General features: G+C 37.0%; 1 protein-coding gene across 1 annotated transcript in view; it reads left to right on the forward strand.

The window, feature by feature from the left end:
• Window positions 1-23148, forward strand: part of RAB3C (RAB3C, member RAS oncogene family) — a 136969-nt gene that overhangs the window by 62340 nt on the left and 51481 nt on the right. The window contains exon 3 of the mRNA XM_085213604.1: window positions 3648-3766. Coding sequence (XP_085069730.1) covers window positions 3648-3766 — 119 coding nt within the window. The remainder of the gene's footprint in view (window positions 1-3647; window positions 3767-23148) is intronic.

Below are 23148 nucleotides of genomic sequence, written 5' to 3' on the forward strand. Positions count from 1 at the left end.
CACTAAGATCTGCTGTTCTAAATGAGGGAAGAGAAAGAAATGCACAGACAGTGGATGTAGAGATGGGTGGCCTGAGAAGAATACAGGAATACTGTCCAGACATGCAGAAATGGGACCTGGAAAGCCAAGGTGCGGATGGAACTGAGTCTGGTGAGGAGTATGAAAAACAAGAAGGGATTTTGTAGGTACACTGATCAGAAGAGACAAGCAGAGTGTTTCTCTTTTATCTCGTGGTAAAAGAGAAAAGAGAACTGGCTTCAACAGATGTGGAGAAGGCTAAGGTACTCAACAAGCCACCATGTACAAGTCTATAGAGCCTTATGGCATGCATGTCAGAGTTCTGAAGAAAATAGCTGGTGTAGTTGCCAAAGCATTCTTCAGCATATTCAAAAAGTTATGGCTGTTAGACGAAGTTCCTTGTTACTGGAAAAGGTAACTTCACTCCCAGTTTTAAGGGTAGAAAGGAAGGCCCAGGGAACTACAAGCCAGGGACCTCTGTGCCTGGGAAGATCATGCAATGGATCCTGTTGAAAGATGTTAAAGCACATGCAAGACAGATGACATGAGACAGCCAACATGGCATCACCAAGGGTGGATCATGTCTGACCAATCTTATGGCCTTCTGAAATGGAGTGACAACATCAAGGGACAAGCTGATGTCACCTAACACACTAGAAGCTAATGAATTTGCAGGAATATATTTGAAACAATTTTACAATAAAAACTCTATATTTGAAGACACACATTGCAGCTATTGCAAGATGTTTTGTTATGTTTCGTTTTTAAGATTCATAAAATACCCCTTTTTGTCTTCCACGCATAGAACTTTTCATAGAGCATTCCCTCACTGTCACTCATCCCCTTTGGTTTTTCTACTCTACTTCTTTAATGAGCAGTCAATTGTCCTTATCAGACTTTATTCCCATGAATGAAAGAGCCCTTAGGATGATCCATGTGTCTTGTTTTCTGCCCATCAAAGGTGAAAATGAACTGCCTTGGTTAAAATGCCATTCATCAATAGGCCAAATTTTATTCTTTCTCAGGCTTATTTTGTTTAGTTTGGTAAGCATTGACGAAACTGATTTCTGGTATTAATTTCATTTCTCACAGATCCATAAACACTCCTGCACATAATCTGTACATCAGACCAATGAAAACTTTGTTTTCTTATAGCAAGTTCATTGGTAATAACACTAACATGAATGTGATTATCAACATATGAACTGAATATACTCTGCCTTGTCATCCATCTATGCCATATGCTGAAATACCATTTATGAATTTTGTTGTTGTTGTTGTCACATTAGCTGCAGGCATATATTAGATGCCTGCTGTGTAGAGAACAAAACTCAAATATCTGCTTCCTTCCTTTGACCAAGTCAAACCCAATGCCTTGGTCCACTCTCTCTGTGTTTGGATCCTCATCTGCAGATCCTTCCATTTGTGTGAAGTATTTAAGAACTTTTATCTTTGTTTGTCTTCCTTTACACTCATTTTTATTCTCTGAAATTAGAATACCTAGGTCCATACTGACTCCCTTTAAGACTGTCTGCAAAGTGGCTAATGTCTTAAGCTAAGAAGCCTCAGTGCCTTCTGGTTCAGTTGCGAGGACTGTTTGCACTTATTTGCAGACAGGTTTCAGTAGATATCACCCACAGCAAAATAAGATTTGCTTCAGCAACAGTAGGCTTCTGCTTGTCACAGCATCATACTTCCAAACAAACACGCCACTGACAGACAAGCAAGCAGACAGACACTGACAAAACTTGTTTGGAAATTGCATCTGTTCTGTACAGTAAGTCTGTAGCATGTTTACATGCTACAGTCCATCCCTCCCAGTTCTTTTTCTTAGTATCAAATCAAATAAATGAAGCCAGTGAAACATGAGAGTGAAACTTACTCTGTATAAGAAATAAAAAGTTTTTTTATAATGAAAGGTTGCATTTTTTCCTGTTAATAATGTTTTTAACTTGAAATTTCAATGGTAATTTTCCTCTTATTTACCTACTGAGAGAGAACTGACATCTGTTTGTGAGAATGTACACAGGCTTGCTGGAAGAGTCTTAATACCTTTACAATCAGGAGTAACACCAGAAAATTTGTGGCAGTTAGAACAGCTATCTTGCCTCTGGACTACACGTGGAAAAAGTGTCAGCCTGCTCAGAATACAAGCAGGAGAAGTTTAAGCCTGTCTAGTGCTTCCCACACAGACAGAGCTACGTGGCCTCTTAATGTCTAACGTCTCTTTTAGCCTTGGAGCGCTGAAACTACATCAAGGCAATAGCAACCATAAACCAGGATGTACTGAATACATGTATTTTAGACATATCCTTGTTTGGTCTCAGCAACTGTCTTATTATATTTGTTATTCAATAAGTGGTTTCTGATATATGTAGAATCTCCTTTTTTACTTTGTTGGATTACAGAATGCATGACATATGCATAAAGAATGCCTGATTATTTTTCTCCTTTCCATAAGGCAGTGCAACTAACACAAGAAACCCTTTCAGAAAACAATCCAAATAAAACATTGTTTACCTCAAGTTATTTATCTTTTTCAGCAGGAACACAAATAAATTTGTTAATATTGTAAACTGGTTCTTATCTACCCAAAATATCTGAAATAATGGAATTATGATTCAAAGTCTGTTGAAAAAAAAAAGATATCCAGCTGATCCATTAAAGAGTTAGAGGATTGCACTGAAATGTTATGCGTGGTTCATCTAAAGCTTCCAATGTTCACAGATAAAAACATTAAATAGGTTTGTTGGAACAGGATATAGTTATGCTCTTCCTGTAATTTAGCTATTGCTTTTGTCTCACAGTCTCAGTACAGACTCGGTACAGGTAGCTATGGTAGACACTGCATGTAAATGTAGTAACAAATGCTCCCTGATGTGAAGATTTTTTTTAATGGAAATAAGTAAAGCAAAGAGTAGGAAAAAGGAAAACTTTCATTCCCTACTTTACAGAAATACAGAGAATGAGGAAGAAAACTGGTCTGTAGTAAGGGACTTCTTGCCATCTTTTGTTTGCCAGAGATCATTCTTATTTTCCAAGGACAATATCTCAGCCCTATATTTTGTCAGCACAAATTTCTGTTTGTGCTAAAGTTGGCATGAACTCCAGTGGTTTAAAATCATACGAACAGAACAGTTAAACATTGACTTTTAGACAGTACATCCACAGACTTCAAGAACCTGATACTTGTAATACTAATACCTAATACTGATCTTATGGTGAAAGTCTTAGGGATGCTGATTTGCCCCAACTGTTTCTTCAGACCTTATCTTTCCCCTCTATCAAAATGGGAAGCTCTCAGGCAGGAGCAGGAGAAAAGATTCTCATCCAAAATACATTGCACAATATGAAGCAATGAATGCTTCTGTTATAAAGCATTCTTTATGCTTTTCACCACTCTCCTTGTGTGGCAGAATGGACATGTTCCTCTTATTATGATCCAAAGCAGAATAGTCCTTTTTATTGTTATTCTCATTCTTCTCTCCTTTCAATTAATTTTATGAATAGGATTGCAGAGTTGTGCAATGACCACTGCTAATTTTCTTCCTAATTATAAAAGAAAAAAAAAAAAAAAGATTTGTCAGTTTATCTACAATATGTAAAAGGTTTTTTTGTTACTGTTTCAGGACACAGCAGGTCAGGAGAGATACAGAACAATTACCACGGCTTACTATCGGGGTGCAATGGGTTTCATTTTAATGTATGACATCACAAATGAAGAATCCTTCAATGCTGTGCAAGATTGGTAAGTAAAACTTGAAATTCATATTAGCTATCAGAGGTAATGTTTGATATCACTAAACTGTTGTGATAGTGTACTTTATCTTGGAAAATTTATTTTCCGATACATTGCCTATGCCCAAAGGCAGGATTTTTGATTTTGTGGAAAGACAATGAATACTTTAAACTGCTTTGCATATGACTTATAGCAACCATTGTGATGTCAGTTAATGTGGATTATTCCACTAAAATGAGCAACTTAATGAGTAGTGTCTAACTTACCAGAAAGCATTACTGTAGCTCAGTGAAAGAAATGGGATGCTGAGTGGGGTTGTCAATATTTTTATGTTGCTTTTAACCTTAATGGGTTAGATGTCTTATTCATCTGGCTCAAGTGTAAAAAATATGGAAAAAACTTTCATCAGAGTTATAGAACTTAAAATGGGTATTACCATATATTTTGTAAGCACCAAGATGTTTCCATAAAAATGTGTCATTCTAACCGACAAGAACAAATGAGGATCCAAAAAAATGTAATGTTTTTAAAGAACAGCTGATTCAAAAAGAAAGCTAGAATTAGTCTCAGCTGTGTCATCTTATCTTTCAAGGGATATTTTCATACCTAAGAGCCTTCTAGCAATATTCTGGGTGATATATATAGCATTTGTCTTGTGCGCTCTCTGTGTTCTCTTGCATTCTGTCCTCATGGGAGAATTGTGTTTGAGGGAAGATTTTGTTCAGAGTTTGTGTGATTTGTTCAGCACGTTTCTTTTTAGCATCTTTGGTTTAGATATGTACTATTGTGTACTTTTTTCACAACAGACAAGGTCACTAACATGTTTTACACTTGAAGCAAAAGGCAGTGATGTTGTGATGGCTATTTGTAGTGAGTATCGTTGCCCAGCCACAAGCTACCTAGTAAATTTTTTTCTCTCTGTCAAGCTTTTTAACCTGTTATGGCAGAAAAAGCCACTAAACCCATGGAGCACATTTCATCTCCACACATGGAGATTTTCTTGATCCATGTATGCTGAGTCTGGACATTCAGCACTCAGAAGATAAGAACTAGGAGACTTAGCTTGATTCTGCCCTACAAGAAATAGATCTTGTGTTGCCCAAGTAGTCTGAACCTAGTGATGTACTCAGTCATCCAAAGAGAAGGACAGCTCCAGTGTCTCCCTTCTTGCTGCTGCTGAACTACTCTTATGAAAGATCCATCTCTATTTCCTAGAGAATGTATAAGCTTTCATGGTTAGTACAGACCAGAAGATTAGCTTTTGAACAAAAGAGTTTATCTGAGTGGAGTCTCTACATGATGCTCAAATTGGAAGATGTATTTGCACACTGCAACTTGTTATGACAAGGAGATGTTCTGAGTCTTTTGTACCAGCTGGTAGTATCATGCTGAAGGCTTGCTGCTCACAGTTGCAAGTACTGTTCTGTTCAACGGCTTGGGACAGAATTTCCTACCTATTCAGAAGCAACTGAAAGCTTTATTTGAAGGTGCTGCTCTGAAAGTTTAGTAAAAAACAAGATAAAGGATTACACCCCCCTCAACCACTGAGCCTGCAATTGGGGCAGCTAGCTTGCTGGTCCAGCCAGCTGAAGTTCGGAAAGGAAGGCTCCGCTGCCCTTTGTTCATAGGCTGTTTCCATTCAAGCTCTGGGTTAACTGGGTGATAGTGGCTGTGAGGAGCCAGCTGTAATCTGCAAATCTCATTGCCGCGGTCTTTGGGCAAACCAGATGGCATGCCATGTATTATTGAGTCTCCTCTGATACAAAAATTTCTTTTTAGCAACAGTAAAGATGAGTACTTATTATTAATTTTTCACCACCTGTTTGTTTTCCAACCTCCTAGATCTAATATCATTGCAATTTCTTCTCTCCTGGTGAAAAACAGCTAGGCTTCATAACAGTTAAAACAAAAACCTCTTTTAAAATGAAACAAAAAAATATATTTTTAAAAGCTATAGATCTTTTATGTTTGTAAAGTTCAATTTCCCACACTTTTTATCTAGAATATTTACAAATAGTCAGCAGGAACTGTAGAAATTTGGGGAAGGGGATTACATAATTACATGCCTAGAGCTGCTGAGCAGTCATCTGCATGATGAACGGGATGACAGACAGGCAGTCCTGCCTCATTTGTCAGGATGAGACACAGATTTGCTTTTATTTTCATTTTTAATTTCATAAGCCCAGTTGCTACCTTGCTGTTCTTCCTCTTTGTTTTTTCTCCCCATCTCAGGGTTGATAATTGATTTTCATAAGCCCATGCTCTAAAACTGTAGCTTGCTTCTGAATAGGAAAGAATTTTTAAAAAATGTCGCAACTACCAATGCTGCAGGAGACCAGATGTGTGTGTGTGTGTGTCTGTGCATTTGTGAAAGATACAGAGGCAAAAAAGTAGCAGCAGATTTTAAGCCCCTCTGGAACTTAAAATGCTTTTCCCCATGATAGAACTGCCTCTGATGGCAGAGGTGGCATTTCATGTATGTGCACAATGGGTCAAATTCAAGCTCAAAGACCATCAAGTTCAAGGCTTCATCTAGAAACTACATTACAATCAGTACAATAAATCTAAAGGTACCTTTTACATCTGAATAAAGAAGGCCAGTTTAAAATGTGTGCAGAGATCATTCTCTAAAAGCATTTCATACAAAGCTGTTGTAATGTACTGAAAAGCATTTTTTTTTTCAGTCTGACTTCTGGTTGACATCTCTCATTTATAACAGGAGATGGATTGTCATATTTCCAAGTATGCCATGCCTAGGTCAGCATGACTTTGCTCAGCTGTGAGATATGCTATACCTAATTTGACCATTAAAATTTTACATACAAAAAAGGCAGTGTCTGTATTTTTGTCTAAACCTATTAGCACCAAGATATGCAACGCAGCAGCACCACAGGCAAGCATTTGTCTACCGTTCTGTGGGTCTGAGAAATCATTCTGTCTCAAAGCCTGGCTAAAGGAGTTGAAAGTCTAATAAATTTCAAACATTTGATACTTCAGGAAAAATTCATATTCTACATACACTAGGTAAAATTTGAACTTAAAGATTACAAATAATAGTAACAACAAAAACTGTAACATAAATAAATATTTTTATATATATACCCAAAAACACTTGACTTGAGAAATCTTGAGTTGCTCTCTAGGTAGGTTTTCTGCATGTGGACCCCGTGATTTATTGCTTATAGCCCTTTTCCTTTTTTCTGTCGAGAGCTAATTCAGGTTTAATCCATGTCAAGGGCTAAAATGTTTCTATAATTCATTTTAGAGAGTATTGCTAGTCTTCCAGCTAGTTCTTCTGAAAAAGAATCAGTCACCTGCTTTCATATCTGCAGCGCATTCTGCTAGTAAACTGACTATATTTTTAATTTTAAATTTTGAAATATTTAGACAGAACTAAAATGAAAAGGGAAAAATAATGTAACAGAGGCAAAAATACTTTTCTATTCTAGACTTCAGAAGGAATTTGGATTTCAATTTTGTTACTAAAAAGTTTTTTTTACTTTCTTTTTTGTGAAATGTTTGGAGTGGTTCATGTGTCGAGACTAAAGAGATACTTTGTCCTTGCATAAACTTTTCCATCACAGAGAAGAGTCAAAATGTAATAATTTACAGTATTGAAATTCCAAACTAACATTGTAGGTCCAGGCAAAATGAGGATAGAGAATATGTCTGCCTCAGAGATGAAGGATCATTATTAGATATGTTGGCGTGACTCAGAGGAAGTTGGTTTCTCCCGCTTGTACTTCTGGTAGCAGGTTGGGTGCACAACTTGAGTACAATAACCTTTTTGTGAACCTTTTCACAGGAGAGCCCAGACATACCAGTACTGCTGGTAAAGAAACTATACTAGGTCAATCTCTGAATTTGTTTTACTAGCTCATGGTAGTAGACACAGCACTGAACAATATTATCCTTTGTAGATACAGACTTTCAGAAGTTCCCAAGGACAGACAGCTTCTGTTTAATCAGTGAGAGTGGATCTGTGCTGAAAATCTGTCTGGTAGCAGAAACAGCAAAGCAAACATGCTTCGACTCAGCAGATCTCCTGTGGAGCTCTGCCCAGATTCTGGATCCGCCTTTAGGAGGAGGCCTTTTTGCAGCTGGCACTGCAAGAGCAAGGTGTATACTTGACACTGCTTTTCTGCATTTTAGTGATGCTACCCTAAAATGATTCAAAGATTTAGGGAATATATATTTCTTTTTCCTACAAATAGGAACCACTTGGAGGGCATCATTTCTCTGCTTGGTTTAGAGCCTACATTAGAAACAGGGAACAACCAAACCATACTCTTTAGGTAAATCTCTTAGATAGCACCCACATGTTTCAAGTAATTAGTCTCATTTTCTTTCACGTTCTCTTCTTTTTTCTGTTAAATCTTAATATGACAAAAGTGAATGTTAAGAGTGAGTCTATGCCACTTCAAGTCATGTTTCTTGTAGTAGTTAGGTTATAATGCCACAGTATTTGCTTCAGTTACTCTTTTATACTGCCAGTTGCAGAATTTACAGCTCTCAGCCTTTATCATCATTACATTTCTGTGGGGGCTTTTATGCTTCCTTTTCTCTTAGTGACTCAGTCAACATAGATTTATGAATCTGGTTCCTTTTGGCGTAAAGGAGAATGAGAAGTCTATGTATGCTTTTTAAAATGCCATCAACTCAGTATGTTGTGTTCCATAGACGTGCAACGAAAATAAATCTTTCTGAGATAAACCACTTTTTAAATACAACCTTGCTATCCTCTTACTGACAGTTTTGAGGCTGAGGTGTTATTTATACCCAGAATATTTCTAATGTGGTGTCTCTGGCTAGGTTAGAAACAGAATATAAAAGCCTGGGCCTTTATATCCTAGTTTGAAATCCAGCTGAATGACTTCACACTTTGTAGTGTTCAAAGGCTAGATAGGGGTGTTTTTGCATAGTACACTCACTTTGGGTCATTACTCTGGCAATGAAAAGGTTGTCGCAACTCAAAGTTTTTGGCAATATCTGCCACTGTCTGGTGACTGCTGAAAGCATTGCCATGGAGGGCTTCCTTGTGTGTGAATTCAAAATTTGAGAATACTGCACTGCTAAAGTCTCACATCAAGGAATTCATTCTCGGGTGACCCATGTGGCTGAAAGAGACTAAAAGCTTTGTATTGATATTTTTTTTGTCTCCTTTGGAAATGTGTACAATTACATCTCTTTAGAAGTGCAGAGTCTTCCATGAAAGATAATTCTCTTTCCTCCCTTTCTTGTTGTTTTTCTTTTGTTGTTGTTGTTTGTTTGTTGTTGTTGTTGTTTCTCCCCTCTGTGTGATTTAAATAGCTTACTGTCTTGAGTATGCTCAAGTTCAGCATCTTCAGGAATGTATCAGCTGGCAGACTGTGTATATTGTGCTTTCTTTATGAAGGAGACACAGGCTTAGCATACAGCATGAAATTTCTGATTTAAAAATTCTGTTCTGCTTTGTTTATTACATATTTCCATAGGAACTTGTCACAGAACTTAATGCTAACCAACTTGCCTCAAGTAATATGAAGATGTAGTGAATTTCAAGTAAAAGCCAACAGAATAAAATACTAATCATGTGTTATTCATCTGCGCCCATAACACATGGAGATGGTTATTGGGAGTGGGGTCTGGGCAAAGACAGTAGAATAGAAATTAGGTAAGAATAGAATTAGGTAAGAGCAGAGTAGATCCTGAGCTATGGAATGTTATGAGTTAAGCCATTACCAGAAATTGTGATGTTTTTTTCCTGAAGGATACCTGGTTTGGGATGGATTGCTCATAGTACCATCTGAAGTATCTTAAAAGCTGAGCTTTAAAGAGCAACTATGCTACTATCAACACAGTGCGATATTCGAATTATGGCTTAAAAATATGAATATTCACTGCACCATGTCATTAGGCAACTGAATGTACTGGATATGCCACTAATAGTTGTTGTTCTGGACAGCACTGTGGAAAAAAAGCCCAGTTCATTCAAATAGTGCTTTTACTTTCCTTTTATCATTCTGAATGAACTACAAGCTATCAGGTATAGCTAGAGTGCACTAGAATTATTATTTTTTCTGTGTTCTATCACGTCTCTCTTATAATAAGAGACATGAAGGCATTTTTTGAATTGTCTTTAAGAGAAAATATAAAATTGGAAAATACATTAGCACGTTAATGGACAAATGTAAAAAGCCTCAAAGCAAATTAGGCCCATTAAGTTAATGTCAGTACTGCTATGTGCACTTCTGAAGGGCATATGTTCTTTTTGCTGTCACCTCTCAACTTTCAGCCTAATAATCATGCACAAGGTGTGCTTGATTTACAGGCAGGCTATTTTTCTTCTACCTCTCAATATTGAATTTAGTTCTATGAGTTAAGAAAAATCCATTATTCTGTGTACTGGGGAGGAAATCTTGAAAGTACTTTCAGGCAGAGTTAAAGTCCATCCTTGTCTGCCAAAAAGTATTACCTGACAGCACCATTTGTGTAGTCCTGCTGTGCAAAGCACTGACATAAGCTGCATGTGCCAGTTCCCATGCGTGCCCCTGGAGCTCTGTCCCATGGGGCTACATCCAGCATGAGCTGCAGCGTGTCCACAGTGATCCGTGTGCAGCACTGAGAGTTTGCCAGGCAGCTAGCAGCCTCCTCCATACAGCAGCCAGCTGGAGAAGTTTCTGAGCACTACTCTCTGGTAGTGCATATATTAATTTGGGGTTGGATGAAGAGATATTAGTAGATTCCCTGCTTATTTGTGGTCGTTTTCAGCCAAGTGAATGCCAGAAGTTGTGCATTGGTGCATAGTCACTCCTATTTAAAATAAAGAATGAGACACTAATGTTGCATAATAATATCATGTGAAAAGAACAGGATGAAATTTAAGGATGAATATTTCAGAATAATCAATTTGGTGTATTTTTTCACTTGTCTTTTTTTCTGCATTGATGAATGAGCATTAAGAGGAGTCATATTCTTTACAGACGTAAATACAGGAAACAGAAATACATGAAATTTCAACTTTTTACTTTTGATGATCACTCCTGGAAGTGGACTCTTTTACACACAAGACAACACTAAAATTCTTTGTTCTTAATAAACTAAATATCTTACTTTTTTGCTTTTAACTTTTTATTTCTGAAAGAAGAATTAAGACCAGTGGAAAATTAGCTACTTAAACAGGCTTTTCTTCCCACTAATAGTAGTATCTAAGCATTTATAAAAAATGTAATTGTTGGTGGAGTAAATGTGCATTAAAATGTTTAAACAATATTCTGTATTCCGGATCAGTTTGCTTAACAGTTTTCCATGCATTGTTTGGCACTGAATTCCTGATGTCATACATTGCATATGGAAAACTTAGTTCTGTGAAAAGATGTCATTTTTTCTTCAAAAGCTTGTCATTAAACATAATTTGGATCACATATGCTAAGCTAGTGACAGCTTAAACCACCTACACACTTTCAGTTTGTCAGACCCACTCCAAAGTCTGCCGCCGCATATCTTCCAGTACATCAGAAAAAAGAGCTACACTACATTACAAAGTAAAGGTTTTGAGTAACAGCACATACAGAGACTGCTTCTTCCAAAAGTTGAAGGAATCCGTGATGAAAATGTTGCAAATTGATTGTTTTCCATTAATTTCAGTTTCCTACAGTTTTCAGCAGATCATCCTTAACATTTACAATGGGCCAACAAACAGTGTGTAATATAAAAAATCTTTATTTGTAAAGGTGAAAAAAGTAATATGTTATTCTCTCCTGTCCTTGGCATTTCCAAATGCAAGATTTTAGGTTTGCCTGGAAAACAGCTCTCGGTGATGAAAAACAGAGATAACATGTCTGATAGTAGGCTTAAGCAGCATGGTAGCCTGGACAACATTGCTTTGATGAAGATAATTTTCTTATCATTTTCTTTCCGCTAAATCCTGAACTTAAATATGCATATTATGTATGTAAATGTATGCAAAATCTGTATCCAACTATTTTTGTTTTGAAAATAGTAAACCTTTGATTTAAAAGTTTCATCAGAAAGTGTTTTCAATAGATGTACTGTCAAAAAAAAAAAAAAAAAAAAAAAAAAAAAAGTTGTTTCATGCCCTGTGGAAATTAATCAGAAAAGACAGCTATTAAGTTTTCATGACATTTTTCATTCTTTTCTATTTATGTGTTCTTCAACCAAAGAGAAAAAAATACTTATGGGACTGATATTATCCATATTTGCTTCTCGGTCCTACGGGCCTCTCCTTTCACTCATTTTGCCATGGGACAAAGAACTTCTGTAGAAGTTCCTGCACCCACATGAACCTACTTCAGTATGTATGTGCCATCTTCTTGTTAGAAATTAATCTGCTGCCAAGAATCAGAGTGTTTGCTTATCTCTGCTGAGCTGTATCAAACTGTATTAATGCGGAAAGCGGGGCGTCTAATCAGAAAAGGGAGCAAATATTGTCTGGACAGAATTTACTCAGATTGCTCCATGTTTTTCTTCTAACTCAAATCTGAGATGGGGCAGCATAGCCATGATTGTGTGGTAGCAGTCATTCACCCCAATCCTGCTAATTTGCTGCTGGCTGAGTAGAGTTCCTCATTGGATCTCATCTCAGTGATATGCTTCAGGAATTCACCAGCAGAATGAAGTCACCTTTGACTTCTGCTGGACCTAACCGACTGTGTAAGGACCTTAAATGTTTGTCCGTTAGTTTTTTTCATTCCTTTCTCACATAGCAGTTGATTAGGCCCGCCACTGGTCATAACTAGATTCATCTAACTGCAGGGCAGCAGGACAGAGGGCAGGACTGTGGACTGCAGCCTCTGATCTGATTTGGCAACTGGCAAATCTGATGGCCAAATCTGATGGCCAAACTGGTAGCTGTGCCATCACTGCAGTAGCTTCTCTGCAGCTTGCACACCTACAAATAAGGGCTGCAGTATGAGGGATGTATTTAACCTCTTTTTAGAACTGCACAGTAGTAAGGATATCCTCACTGCTCCTTCCCTGGGCCATTTTCCTTCACTCAGAAAAACGTGGGAGTCCTGATGAATTTGAAACATCAGAATTTTTTAGTTGAGAAAACGTGACAGATCATGCATGGTTAATATCCACATCTGGTGAGAAGAGAGGTCTGCCTTAACATACTTCTGTTTTCATTCTCAAAAGCACATAGAATGTGCCAGAATTACCCTGTAGTTTTTGGGTTCCTGCCCATTGCTCTTTATGAATGCACAGCAAGAAGCAGAACATACCTGCTTTGTAGCTGGCTATTTCCCAGCTGGTAAGTGAACTGAGCATCAATAATTAATAACAATAGTGCAGATGTGACAGTCTGAAAATAAACTTGCTTTGTTGGACCAGAAATTTCACAGTGGACTTTCATTGTGTGATTGATGAGATAATACAGATGCTCAGCTATTCAGATATTAAACAGAGGAATTGTCTTCTATTCTGTTCCAGATCCTTCTCTTCAGATATGGCACTAGGGGTTACACTGGCGTAGGTGAAAACAAATCAGATCAGATTAACATCTAAATGCTGCTGTGCTTAACCAATATTCATTATTTAGATCATGCTATAATACTCTTAATGAGAAATACCATTTGGTCAGTTGTTTTCCTGGACTAAATGATACACTTCACTTTTTCAAAAAGTGGAAAATGCCACTATTGAACCACCAGAATTTTTTAGGAAAATAAACAAACTTTGGTGTGATGATACAACTATATGCTGAAGGGAGCGTATGAAATGCTGATTCCAGAATATTCTTTAATTTATGGAGCGTCACAGCCAGCAGCAAATTAAACAAATGCTGGTATGTTATCATCAACACACAACATTTTATATTGCTAGTAGTAAATGTCATATAGTTTTGTGGCAATGATACCTTTTATTGGCTGAACAGTAACTAATATATTCTTTTTTATCTTCCTCAAGTCCAGCAGGTTGACAAAGTCACACTGTTGCTCAGCATTCCCAAATGAAAGCTTTGCTGTCAGCCAACAACATATGAATTGTATCACTGACTCAGTAACAGCCTGAAACTGTTCCCACTCTCAGCTCAAGTTGCAGAACATTTACTTTTCTCTGTACTCAAGTAGTCTAAATCAATTATTTGTAACATTGGAGGAATATCAGGGCCCTGCACCAAACTCAAACCTTTTGATACACTGAAGAAGCCTCTCCTGTTAGGGATTTCAGATTGGCAGTTAGCTGCTGTGGATTGGGATAATGGCAATAGCGCCAAAAGCTCATTTCATCCATGCAATCTGTAGGCTATTTGTTTAAAAAGCCAACAGAAACAACAGGGTATATGCCAGTAGCAAAGCTTTGTGGGTATTGCAAGGGAAGTTTATCAGAGCATCATCTCCCTTATTGGCTCTTTCACCTCTGCTACCCACTGGGTTGCTTCCTTTCTCCTGCTAGCTTGTCTGTTTTTGATTCCTCCTTTCATCTCTGCCTTATTTCAGTACAACTTGTTTAAAATGTCAGGCATTCATAGTTTCAAAAAGATGATAGCTATGTGTGACATGGGCTGTATATGGGCAAGTATAAGAAGTTTCACTGGAATTCAGCCCTTGAATAAAGAAGAAGAAGTGCCATCAGTGTTGTTATGTCAAGATTCAAACTTCAAAGGAATAGTTATAATCCAGTAGCAGAGTTGTTTTTTTTGTTGTTGTTGTTGTTGTTGTTTTTTAATTATAACTTCATGCTATTTAGGTCTGGTCTGGTCTGCAAAAGAAACAATCTTTAGAGTATCCATCATCAGGATATTGCAAAACTCTGGCCATTAAACAAAGGCATTCATAATGAATGCTTAATAATAAATGTTTTCAATTAAAAAAAAAAAAAAAAGTGTAGTTTCATCAGTCCTATTTCTTGTTTGAGCCGATGCCAAATTCACACAAAGAATATAAAGAACATGAACAATATGACATATAACTTTTGGAAATTTCAGCTTCAAGGAAGACATGAATGGTGACTTAAAACAGGCCATTATGGTGATAGATTCCAGCTGGCAGCCAGAGCAAATTACAGGATACTTGAAGAACTGTATATTTCAACTTCTATGGAAGCTTAGAACACAGGTATATTCTGGATGGGCTGGATGTCTGTTACAAATCTAGCAGACCTATAAAACCTTCACAACCTAGCTCTGCTTGATGATTGTAAAATAAATCCAAAGCTAGAGTCTCAAAACAGAGTTTCCATTAGAAAATCTGTTTCTTCATATGCATGTTTCTAGGTTTATGAATGTAAAGTTATTGCAAAATAAGGAAAAGAAAGAGAAAACGTGGTCTTAATATGAATTCTACCCAATGCTCACTCTTCCTTCTCACAATGTGAGAGACATTAGTGTTTCTCTTTCTGGAGGGTAAGCAAGACAGAAAAGCCTGTCTTGTACTGGAGAAAGGTTTTGTGTCTTTAGTAGGCTTTGTGTTTTAGTAAGCTTTACAGGAAAATATACTTCTACAGAATTTCTCCAGGCATTGTATGGTACTCATGTAGAACTAGCAGCGAAAACAGTGAGCCTAGGAGGTCACAACCTGCTTAGAAAAGTCCCCAGGAGGACCAGCAGAGAGAAAGTGTCCTGCTTTAATCCTCCTGTGTGCTGGCTGACGAAGAAGGGAGGACCATCTGAGTGGCTGAATATGTTGTGGATGCCTTTGCTTTATAATGCAGTGATGCACAAAGATTCAAGCTGACTGAGACACTCCAGCAGGACTTGAACATCACTGTTTCCAATTCTTTGCTAATTTTCTCCTGCTGAACTAAGATATGACTGTGCAGTGCTTAGTTTATGCAGTGTAGACTTTGAACACCAGTTATTCCTCCAAAATAATTGCAGTTCTCCCTATGGATAGGGTGGCAAAGCCCAGCAAACATTGCCTAAGCACTTCAGGGGTGTTCCTTGTAAGCACTGGGCAGAAGGGGTCAGCAGCTTGGTCATCATGTGAAAGGTATTTCATCTGCACATTACTGCCTCAGCAGGAGACTGTGAACTATGATTGCCATGGAGTTCTGGAGAGGCAATCAGAAGGCCTATGCAGAACTCCTGGGAACACCATGGAAAATGTACAAAGGTATGTCAGGACAGGTCTAGCTACTTGGAAGAGCAGGGACCTCCCTCCGTCCCTCACTTTTTTTGCTATCATTGGAACTAAGCCTTAGTTCACACAAGAACCTCCCTCCATCCCTCGCTTTTTTTGCTATCATTGGAACTAAGCCTTAGTTCACACAAGAAATCAAGAGAAGAGCAGTAACTGCCTGGTGTTCACAGCAGGGAAGCCTTTCATAGTCTTCACTCCCCTTTACTTGCAGCAGCCATCCTCTGCCATGAGTTCATTTAAGAGCAGGATACTACAAGTGGAAGAATAAATCAGTGTATTTTATCTTGAATTATCTCCTGTCACATACACCATAAATCTCTACTTAAAGTGCTTTGTTCACAGCAAGCAAAAAGGTGTTATATCAATTAAAAGACAATTTATAGGGAATGTCTGCCATTTTTTTCTTTTTTTCAGGCCTAGTCTCTTGACAAAGAAACAAATCTGCATGATATCAGCAGTTTCTCCATATCTAAATTTTAAACTATGCCATTCAGATGTACCTTAAATAGTACAACCAGTATCTGCCATGTGAGATGGGGTTTTTTTTGCTCTTTACCTGTAAGGCAAAACTCCTTAGGAAACCCATATTAATTGAACTGAAATTTGCACTTTGATAGATATTAACAGAGGCAAACTGAACTAAAGGAAGGGGAAAAAAAAAGGAAAAAAAAAGAAAAAGAAACAAATAAATTTGATTCCAAATCTGATGTGAAGAAAGAATGGGACTCTCTAGTACTTTCTATTGCCAGTCAGTGAGAGGAGACTGCATATTACAGCTCCTTTATTAAAAACAATGAGATAATACAATTGAGCATTATGGCCTCTGGGAGAAAAGGAGAGTACAAAATATAAGCCAGCCTGCAAGGATGGTGATGCAAACCTTCCTTTGATGCAATATTTAATATCAGACCTTTCACTTTTGGCTGCTGGGTGAGAACCAGTAGACATTTCATTAAGACCCAGTGAAAAGTTACCAATAAATAACTTGCACCTGCAATTATAAAAACAGAATGAAGCATAAATTAAAATTGCATGTGTATAAGCTGTGGGAAAGTTGAGAGAAATACTAAATACCTCTTTTGAATTGCATTTTTAGAGGCACAAATTGAAATTGGCCATCTCTTAGAGTCTCTTCTTATTTACTACAGTCTTTGTAATGTTCCTTTTTTTCCATTTGCTCAATGGAAAATTCATAGCAATTGAATTTATTTTTCTGAGCAGATTTAAAGACAGTTCCTTCATAGATTAAAATATATATATATGTCAATATTGGTAGCTGGTCTTAAATACAAGTGCTTTTTCATTTCTTATGGTCATCACAAAGTTTTGTTGTCAATATGTGTATTTATGTGAGTATATTACATAAAATGCACAAACAACCAAGAATGATCAGCAAATGTTGCCACCAGCTGAAAATTCATACGACAGCTATTAAGAAAGATTTATATGCTGGAAAAATCATGGATATTTAAAATGTCTTTTCCGTCTCCATGGAGACTCAGCACTGCGTAAGCTACTTCAGTCAAAGCTTAGATACATAAATAAAAACACAGGTAATGCATGTTACATGGGAAGTCTGCATTTATCTGTGGCTTTTAGATACAAGTATTTCTTGAAAAACAAACCCTAATCTTTTCTTCACATTTAAACAAAGGTTTTCAAGTCTGAATAGTTTCTTAGATGTCTTAATTTTTTGCCATCCCATAGGAGAGGACTTGTATTTTCAAGAAATTGGGATCATGTTGCAGGCTCTGTATAGGTACATCAAAACTTCAAGCCTTGAGCTAAACATTTTCCTTCCAGTTCTACACTTAACTATTTCTCTCTTTCTCAGTAAAGTCACAGTAAGAAAACACAGTCAGAATTGATTGTGCTAAGGAGAGATGTCCTGACAGCAGAATGTGAAATGTCCCAGAAGACAGAAGGAAACCATAAGAGGGTTACAATACTGAAGCTCTCTTAAACTTACTGAAAGCACTGTCCCACACAGCAAGCAGGGAAGGCATATGGACAGAGCAAATGATGTGAGATCTCATCTCCTTTTCGGACTGGATGGCAAAATCCTGAATGGACAGAAAAGAGGCTTTTAAAAGAGGGAGCTAATAAAAACAGTGCGTCCTCCAAGTTAAATTCAGCCAAGGAGAAGCAAAGGTATTTCTCAAGAGTGATAGCTACATTGGAAAGTAGGTATGTTTCTAGGAGGAAAAGACTGGAAGGTGATCAGATGTCCTTTGGTGTTTTCCCTAGGCCAGAATCTACAGTAAGTGCAGGGCATCAGGTCTTGCTGAGAGGCAAAGTCGTCACAGAGGGATTTGCAGGGCTGTAGGGAATATCAGAAGGACCTGAAGGAACCGGAAAATTCCCATATTGAGGCAACGAGTACCTGCAGCCTGAGTACCTGCAGCCTGAGTGGAACAGTGCAGGAGGGCTCACACACCAAAACTACCTGGAAACTGCTGCAGGAAGCTTGTTTTTATCTGGTATTATTGCTACTGATCTTGACTCATACATCCCCTCATAATGATTTATCTCCTTTGTCTCTAGTGAAGCTCTTTAAAATCATTCTCACTGCTCTGTGGCTGAGCTATCTTCCATACCCTCTGGCCTATTGACATCTTCATTTTCACTGGTATTCTTCTTGAGCATCTTGAGACTGCTCTTCCAAAAATTTCATTTATATGGTGGAAGGCTTCAAGGAAAGTGATGAAACTGGAAGGGAGCAAAGGCTTTTACTGGGAAGAGAAAGGCTGCTATAGTCTCAGTAGGCTACATAAAGCTTAAGGACATTTGAAAAATATATTTCAACAATTCTTGGAGTGGTTCTGTATTCACAAAGGAGAATTCACTCCTGGACACATATTGATCAAAAGTCTATGATACAATTATCTTCCATTTCAGTCTGGTTTTACATAATCAACTGCTGAAGTTGACTTTTCTGACAGCAGAAGTTATCTTGAGAACTGTACAGCAAAAGACACAAAAGACAAAACGAAGGTTTCAATATTGATCTGGTATATTCATAGTATAAAGCTGAAGCTGATAATGACAGTTCTTTCTCCACAAAATCATTTCCTGAGCATTAAAGGAAGAGTGCGTTTTCAAAGCACAGTCGGCTTAAAACAGCAGAGAACTGTGCTACCCAGGAAACAGCACTGAGATGACTTGGAAATGTGTAGGTATCCCTGCTTGTGTGGCCAGCACCCCACATAAGAACACAGGCATACCTTCTACCTGAATGTGGTTGGTAACCCATGTTCTTTCCTGAAGGAAGAAGTCCAAGTAATAGAGTTCATCCCATGAGTTATAGAAAAGTAATGAGAATAAAGTTCTGTGTTAAATTATTGGGTAGCTTAAGATAATTCATATTTCCATGAGGTGTATGAAGGAAGGCAGCTGGACACTTTCTCTCATTCTTCTGCATCTTATTTTCATTTACAGAGAAAGCATTTAAGTTTGCTTTTATGCCTTCCAGGTTATAGCAGCTTCACACGCAGCCGTCTTATTCCACAGATGTGGACAGGCCTTGCTACGTATGCCCACATCAAGACAATCAGGCTGGGGAAGAATAAGGGGAGCATTTTGAAGTGTAAAGCTGTACTGCATGTGCATGTTGAATTTAAATATTACTGTAGAATCCTAAATATTGCACTGCTGCTAGTGCATTAGCTAGCTAGCATTATTAAATGCAAATCTTTTTTGCCTAATCTTCTATATTTTCCTGCCTAGATACAGTGCCATAGTTTTCTATTCTCCTAATAATTTTATTATCCATTAGTAGTTTCCTGCTTTCATATTCTAATAAATCTTCTGAATTTGCTGTTGTTTGCCTTGCTATTTTCATAGTGGAATATTGCCAGCATAGCTGATATCATGTAGGACACCCAGTCCTTTTCTGCTTTATTGTCTCCTGCTGTATCTTCCATGTTTATTTTCAGATTAAAAAAATTTGCAGATTTTTTAAGCAGGTTAGCTTGATCCTAGCCCATGCAAATTTTGTGTTGAATGCAAAGTGAAGTTGAAGACTTTTCTGACTTCAGGAAGACCAACTTTTCACTTTCCATGTCTCTTTAACTGTGCTTACTGGGATATGCACCAATGTTAAAAAATATATATATATGAAAATACTTTCTAGATTTCATTTTCTTTAACAGACATTGACATTGACATTAACAATGACAATAAACATCAATTTTTTCATATTGCAAAACCTGTGAAGGGAAATTATGATATAGGCTTATTCTTATTTAGTAGAATACTTGAATCATTAGTTCTCTGATGTATGTTCACATCCAATTCCTGTATTTTCTACACTTTTTCACTGTGTCAGAGGGATTGTCTTGTATTGGAGTCAGCATTATCCTAGACTTGAACTGACCTGAAAACAAGATCTTCATTTAGACCTTGAAAGAAAGGATCTTCTCCTGGTAGTAGAAGTCATCAGGAAGTGAATGGCGTCATGAAGCAACTATTCCAGTAACTTATTTTTATTAGAGATCTTTAATATGATTAATTATAACTCAAGGAAACATAGCACTTCTTTTTTTATGTGGTGAGATTTGTAAACACACACACATGCACACACACACACACACACACACACACACAAAAGAAAGAAACAAGCAAACAAAAAGAAAACTACTGATATATTTCACATGAGACTCTTGGAGTGGAATATTCTCATAATCACAACTGTTTGGATTTCCTGTTAAGCATTTTTAAGGCAATCATTCACGACAGTTTTTATTAACTTCATTTTTACTGCATTGCTTTTTGAATTTTTTACTTTTTTTTTTTTATCCTGAAAGAACTGTGGTATTTCCGTAGGTGTATTTAATTGAAAACTATTGGGTTTTTTGCTTCATTGGTTGCTCTTCTTTTTGATTTTTTTTTCCTCTATTTTTAAGCCATGTCTAACATTGTACACATACAAGAACCTGCCACAGAGCTGAATACCTTCATGGTATTAAAAATCAAGTTTAAAATGTTTTTTGTTTTCTCATTAGCAGATATAGCTAAGATCCATCATAACAGAAATCACCAAGTCTTTCCTAATTAGGTACCTGAGAAGTAAAAATGCTTGAAATATTGCTTGTTTAATATTCAGGAATTAATTAGCATTTACAGCACTCCTTTTGATTAGCATTTTTAATTCTCCATTCATTAAAAAACAACAACAAAAACTGAGGAAGCTGAGGGAGAAGGAAAAGAGCATCTGAAAAGAGTGTATACATATCTTATTTTGAGGAGTATGTGGTTTACTTTTGATATATACCAGTGAAGCAAGGTAAATCGTAAATCAGTTAACTAATTATTTTGTTCTATTTTTCTTATTGTTTTCTTGTTTGTTTGTTTTTTTTTTTTTGTATAAGTCAGGACATTTGGAGTTATAGATTATTTCTTTGAGCTTTGAATTTTTGGGAGATGAGGATATAATGAAGTAGAAAATATAACTGTAAACAAGGGTCCAAATTAAATGAGAGAAAAGACTCTGAATAATGAGATTTCATGCTCAAGGAAGATAGGTAAGACTGGTAAGAACATGTTTGTTTGTTTGTTTGTTTGTTTGTTTGTTTTAAGGAACGAGAACAGAGATTTTATTGGGCAATCATCATTACGTATACCCAGTCCAGCCTTTTTCCATTTGGAGAAATTCCCTGCGCTATGGCTGACGAGTAGTGCACATTTTGTGCTAGCTCACCATGACTCAGAAGAGCAGGTTTGCTCAGCCTCCAGGCCAGGACCAGTTGAAAGCCGGCACAAACTGTCTTCTTAGAAACCACAGGAACCCCTCTGTGCAGAAAACCACAAGCCAGGACTGAGCAGGCTTTCTGGAGCATCTGTGTCCTTGATGTTGTCAGTAGAACTTTAGATCTCTACAGAACAGGGTTCAAGAATATAACCTTGTCAAGCTTTAAAAAAATCTAGACATATTCTAAGCTAAAGTGTCCTATTCACAGTAAAAATATGTCAGAATATACGCCTTCTTACGTGTACAAAACAGAGAAGATGAAAAATGAAAATAAAATACACTGGAGCTTTTTTATTGCTTTCTGAAGTGAATTCATTGCAGCTGCTAATTCGTAGTGTTTTTTTTTTTTTTTTTTAAACACAGTCTTATAAAATCGTTTATCTGTAACTTGGTGAATAGGTGGCAAATACAGTATAAACCAGAAACATAACCATCATCAGAGTGTTAAGCAAAGCATGTCCAGCACTTGTTGTCTTGGACACATTAAAAAAGACAGTAGTTCTGTGTTAAAGTAACTAAAAAAAATTCAGAGAATGTGTTGCTTCTCTTGATGATTGAAAGGACATACTGCTGTTTCTTTGAACACGGTAAGACTCGAAACTAGGTAATTTTTAGATCAGCATTGTGTAAGTATTTTGCCTGCATCTCACACAAACAATATGTTAGAATGTGTTATTGTTTTCTTCAAGTGCGAATGACTGTTAAAGCAGTTTTTGGAAGATCTACAAAGTAGAATGCTATTTTTCAAAGAGTCAAGAAATGAATAAAGGGTTTCAACTTTTAAACTTCAGTGACAAGGAATGAACAGCCTATCCAATACGTGTTTTTCTGCATACATTTCAACCTGACTTTTATTGTTGTTGATCTTTACTGAGCTGTGACTAAAAAGAAAAAAAACTTCTATAGAAGAATGCAGTCACAAGCATGAATGTGCTAACTTACAAAACATTTATAACTAGTAAAATTGCTGTCTGTGTCCCAAGAAGGAAGATGTTAATCTTCAACTAGAGAAAGTTAATTAGAATAATGGAAAGATACGAGAATGATGTCTGTAAATTATATTACTGATACTCGTATGCCAAATTAAGATATAACAGACAGACAATGAAATTCTAGGAGCATTATGAACTGTAAGGACAGAATAGCCTGATTGTTGACAGTTGGTCAATATGAATGATTTTTGTGATGGATTGTACAGCCTATTGTAAGAATAGCTATAATTATCTAGTCTGAACACAGCATACGCTGAAGAAGGACCTAGAAATAAATGCTCTAATAATCATTTTCAGCCTTATCTGATCTGCCTGATACATGTCCAGCATTTTAAAGACAAACAATAGATTCCTGTCTATAACTAGGGATCATATCCTATCTGACCTGCAGCCCACAACATCACTGGGATGGGCAAGTCCTATTTCTGCAGCCAAATTAAAACAAATATTTCAATCAATCAAAGAATCTTCTCTTTGTTTAAAGAATAATTTTACCCAAATAAGAGCCAGAGAGAAAAGTCGAGGTGAAAAAAATACCTTATTTTTTCTTGAAACTGATAAGAGAAG

Source organism: Meleagris gallopavo, chromosome Z (assembly GCF_905368555.1).
Source record: "Meleagris gallopavo chromosome Z, MGAL_WU_HG_1.1, whole genome shotgun sequence".
NCBI classification, from domain to species: Eukaryota; Metazoa; Chordata; class Aves; order Galliformes; family Phasianidae; genus Meleagris; species Meleagris gallopavo.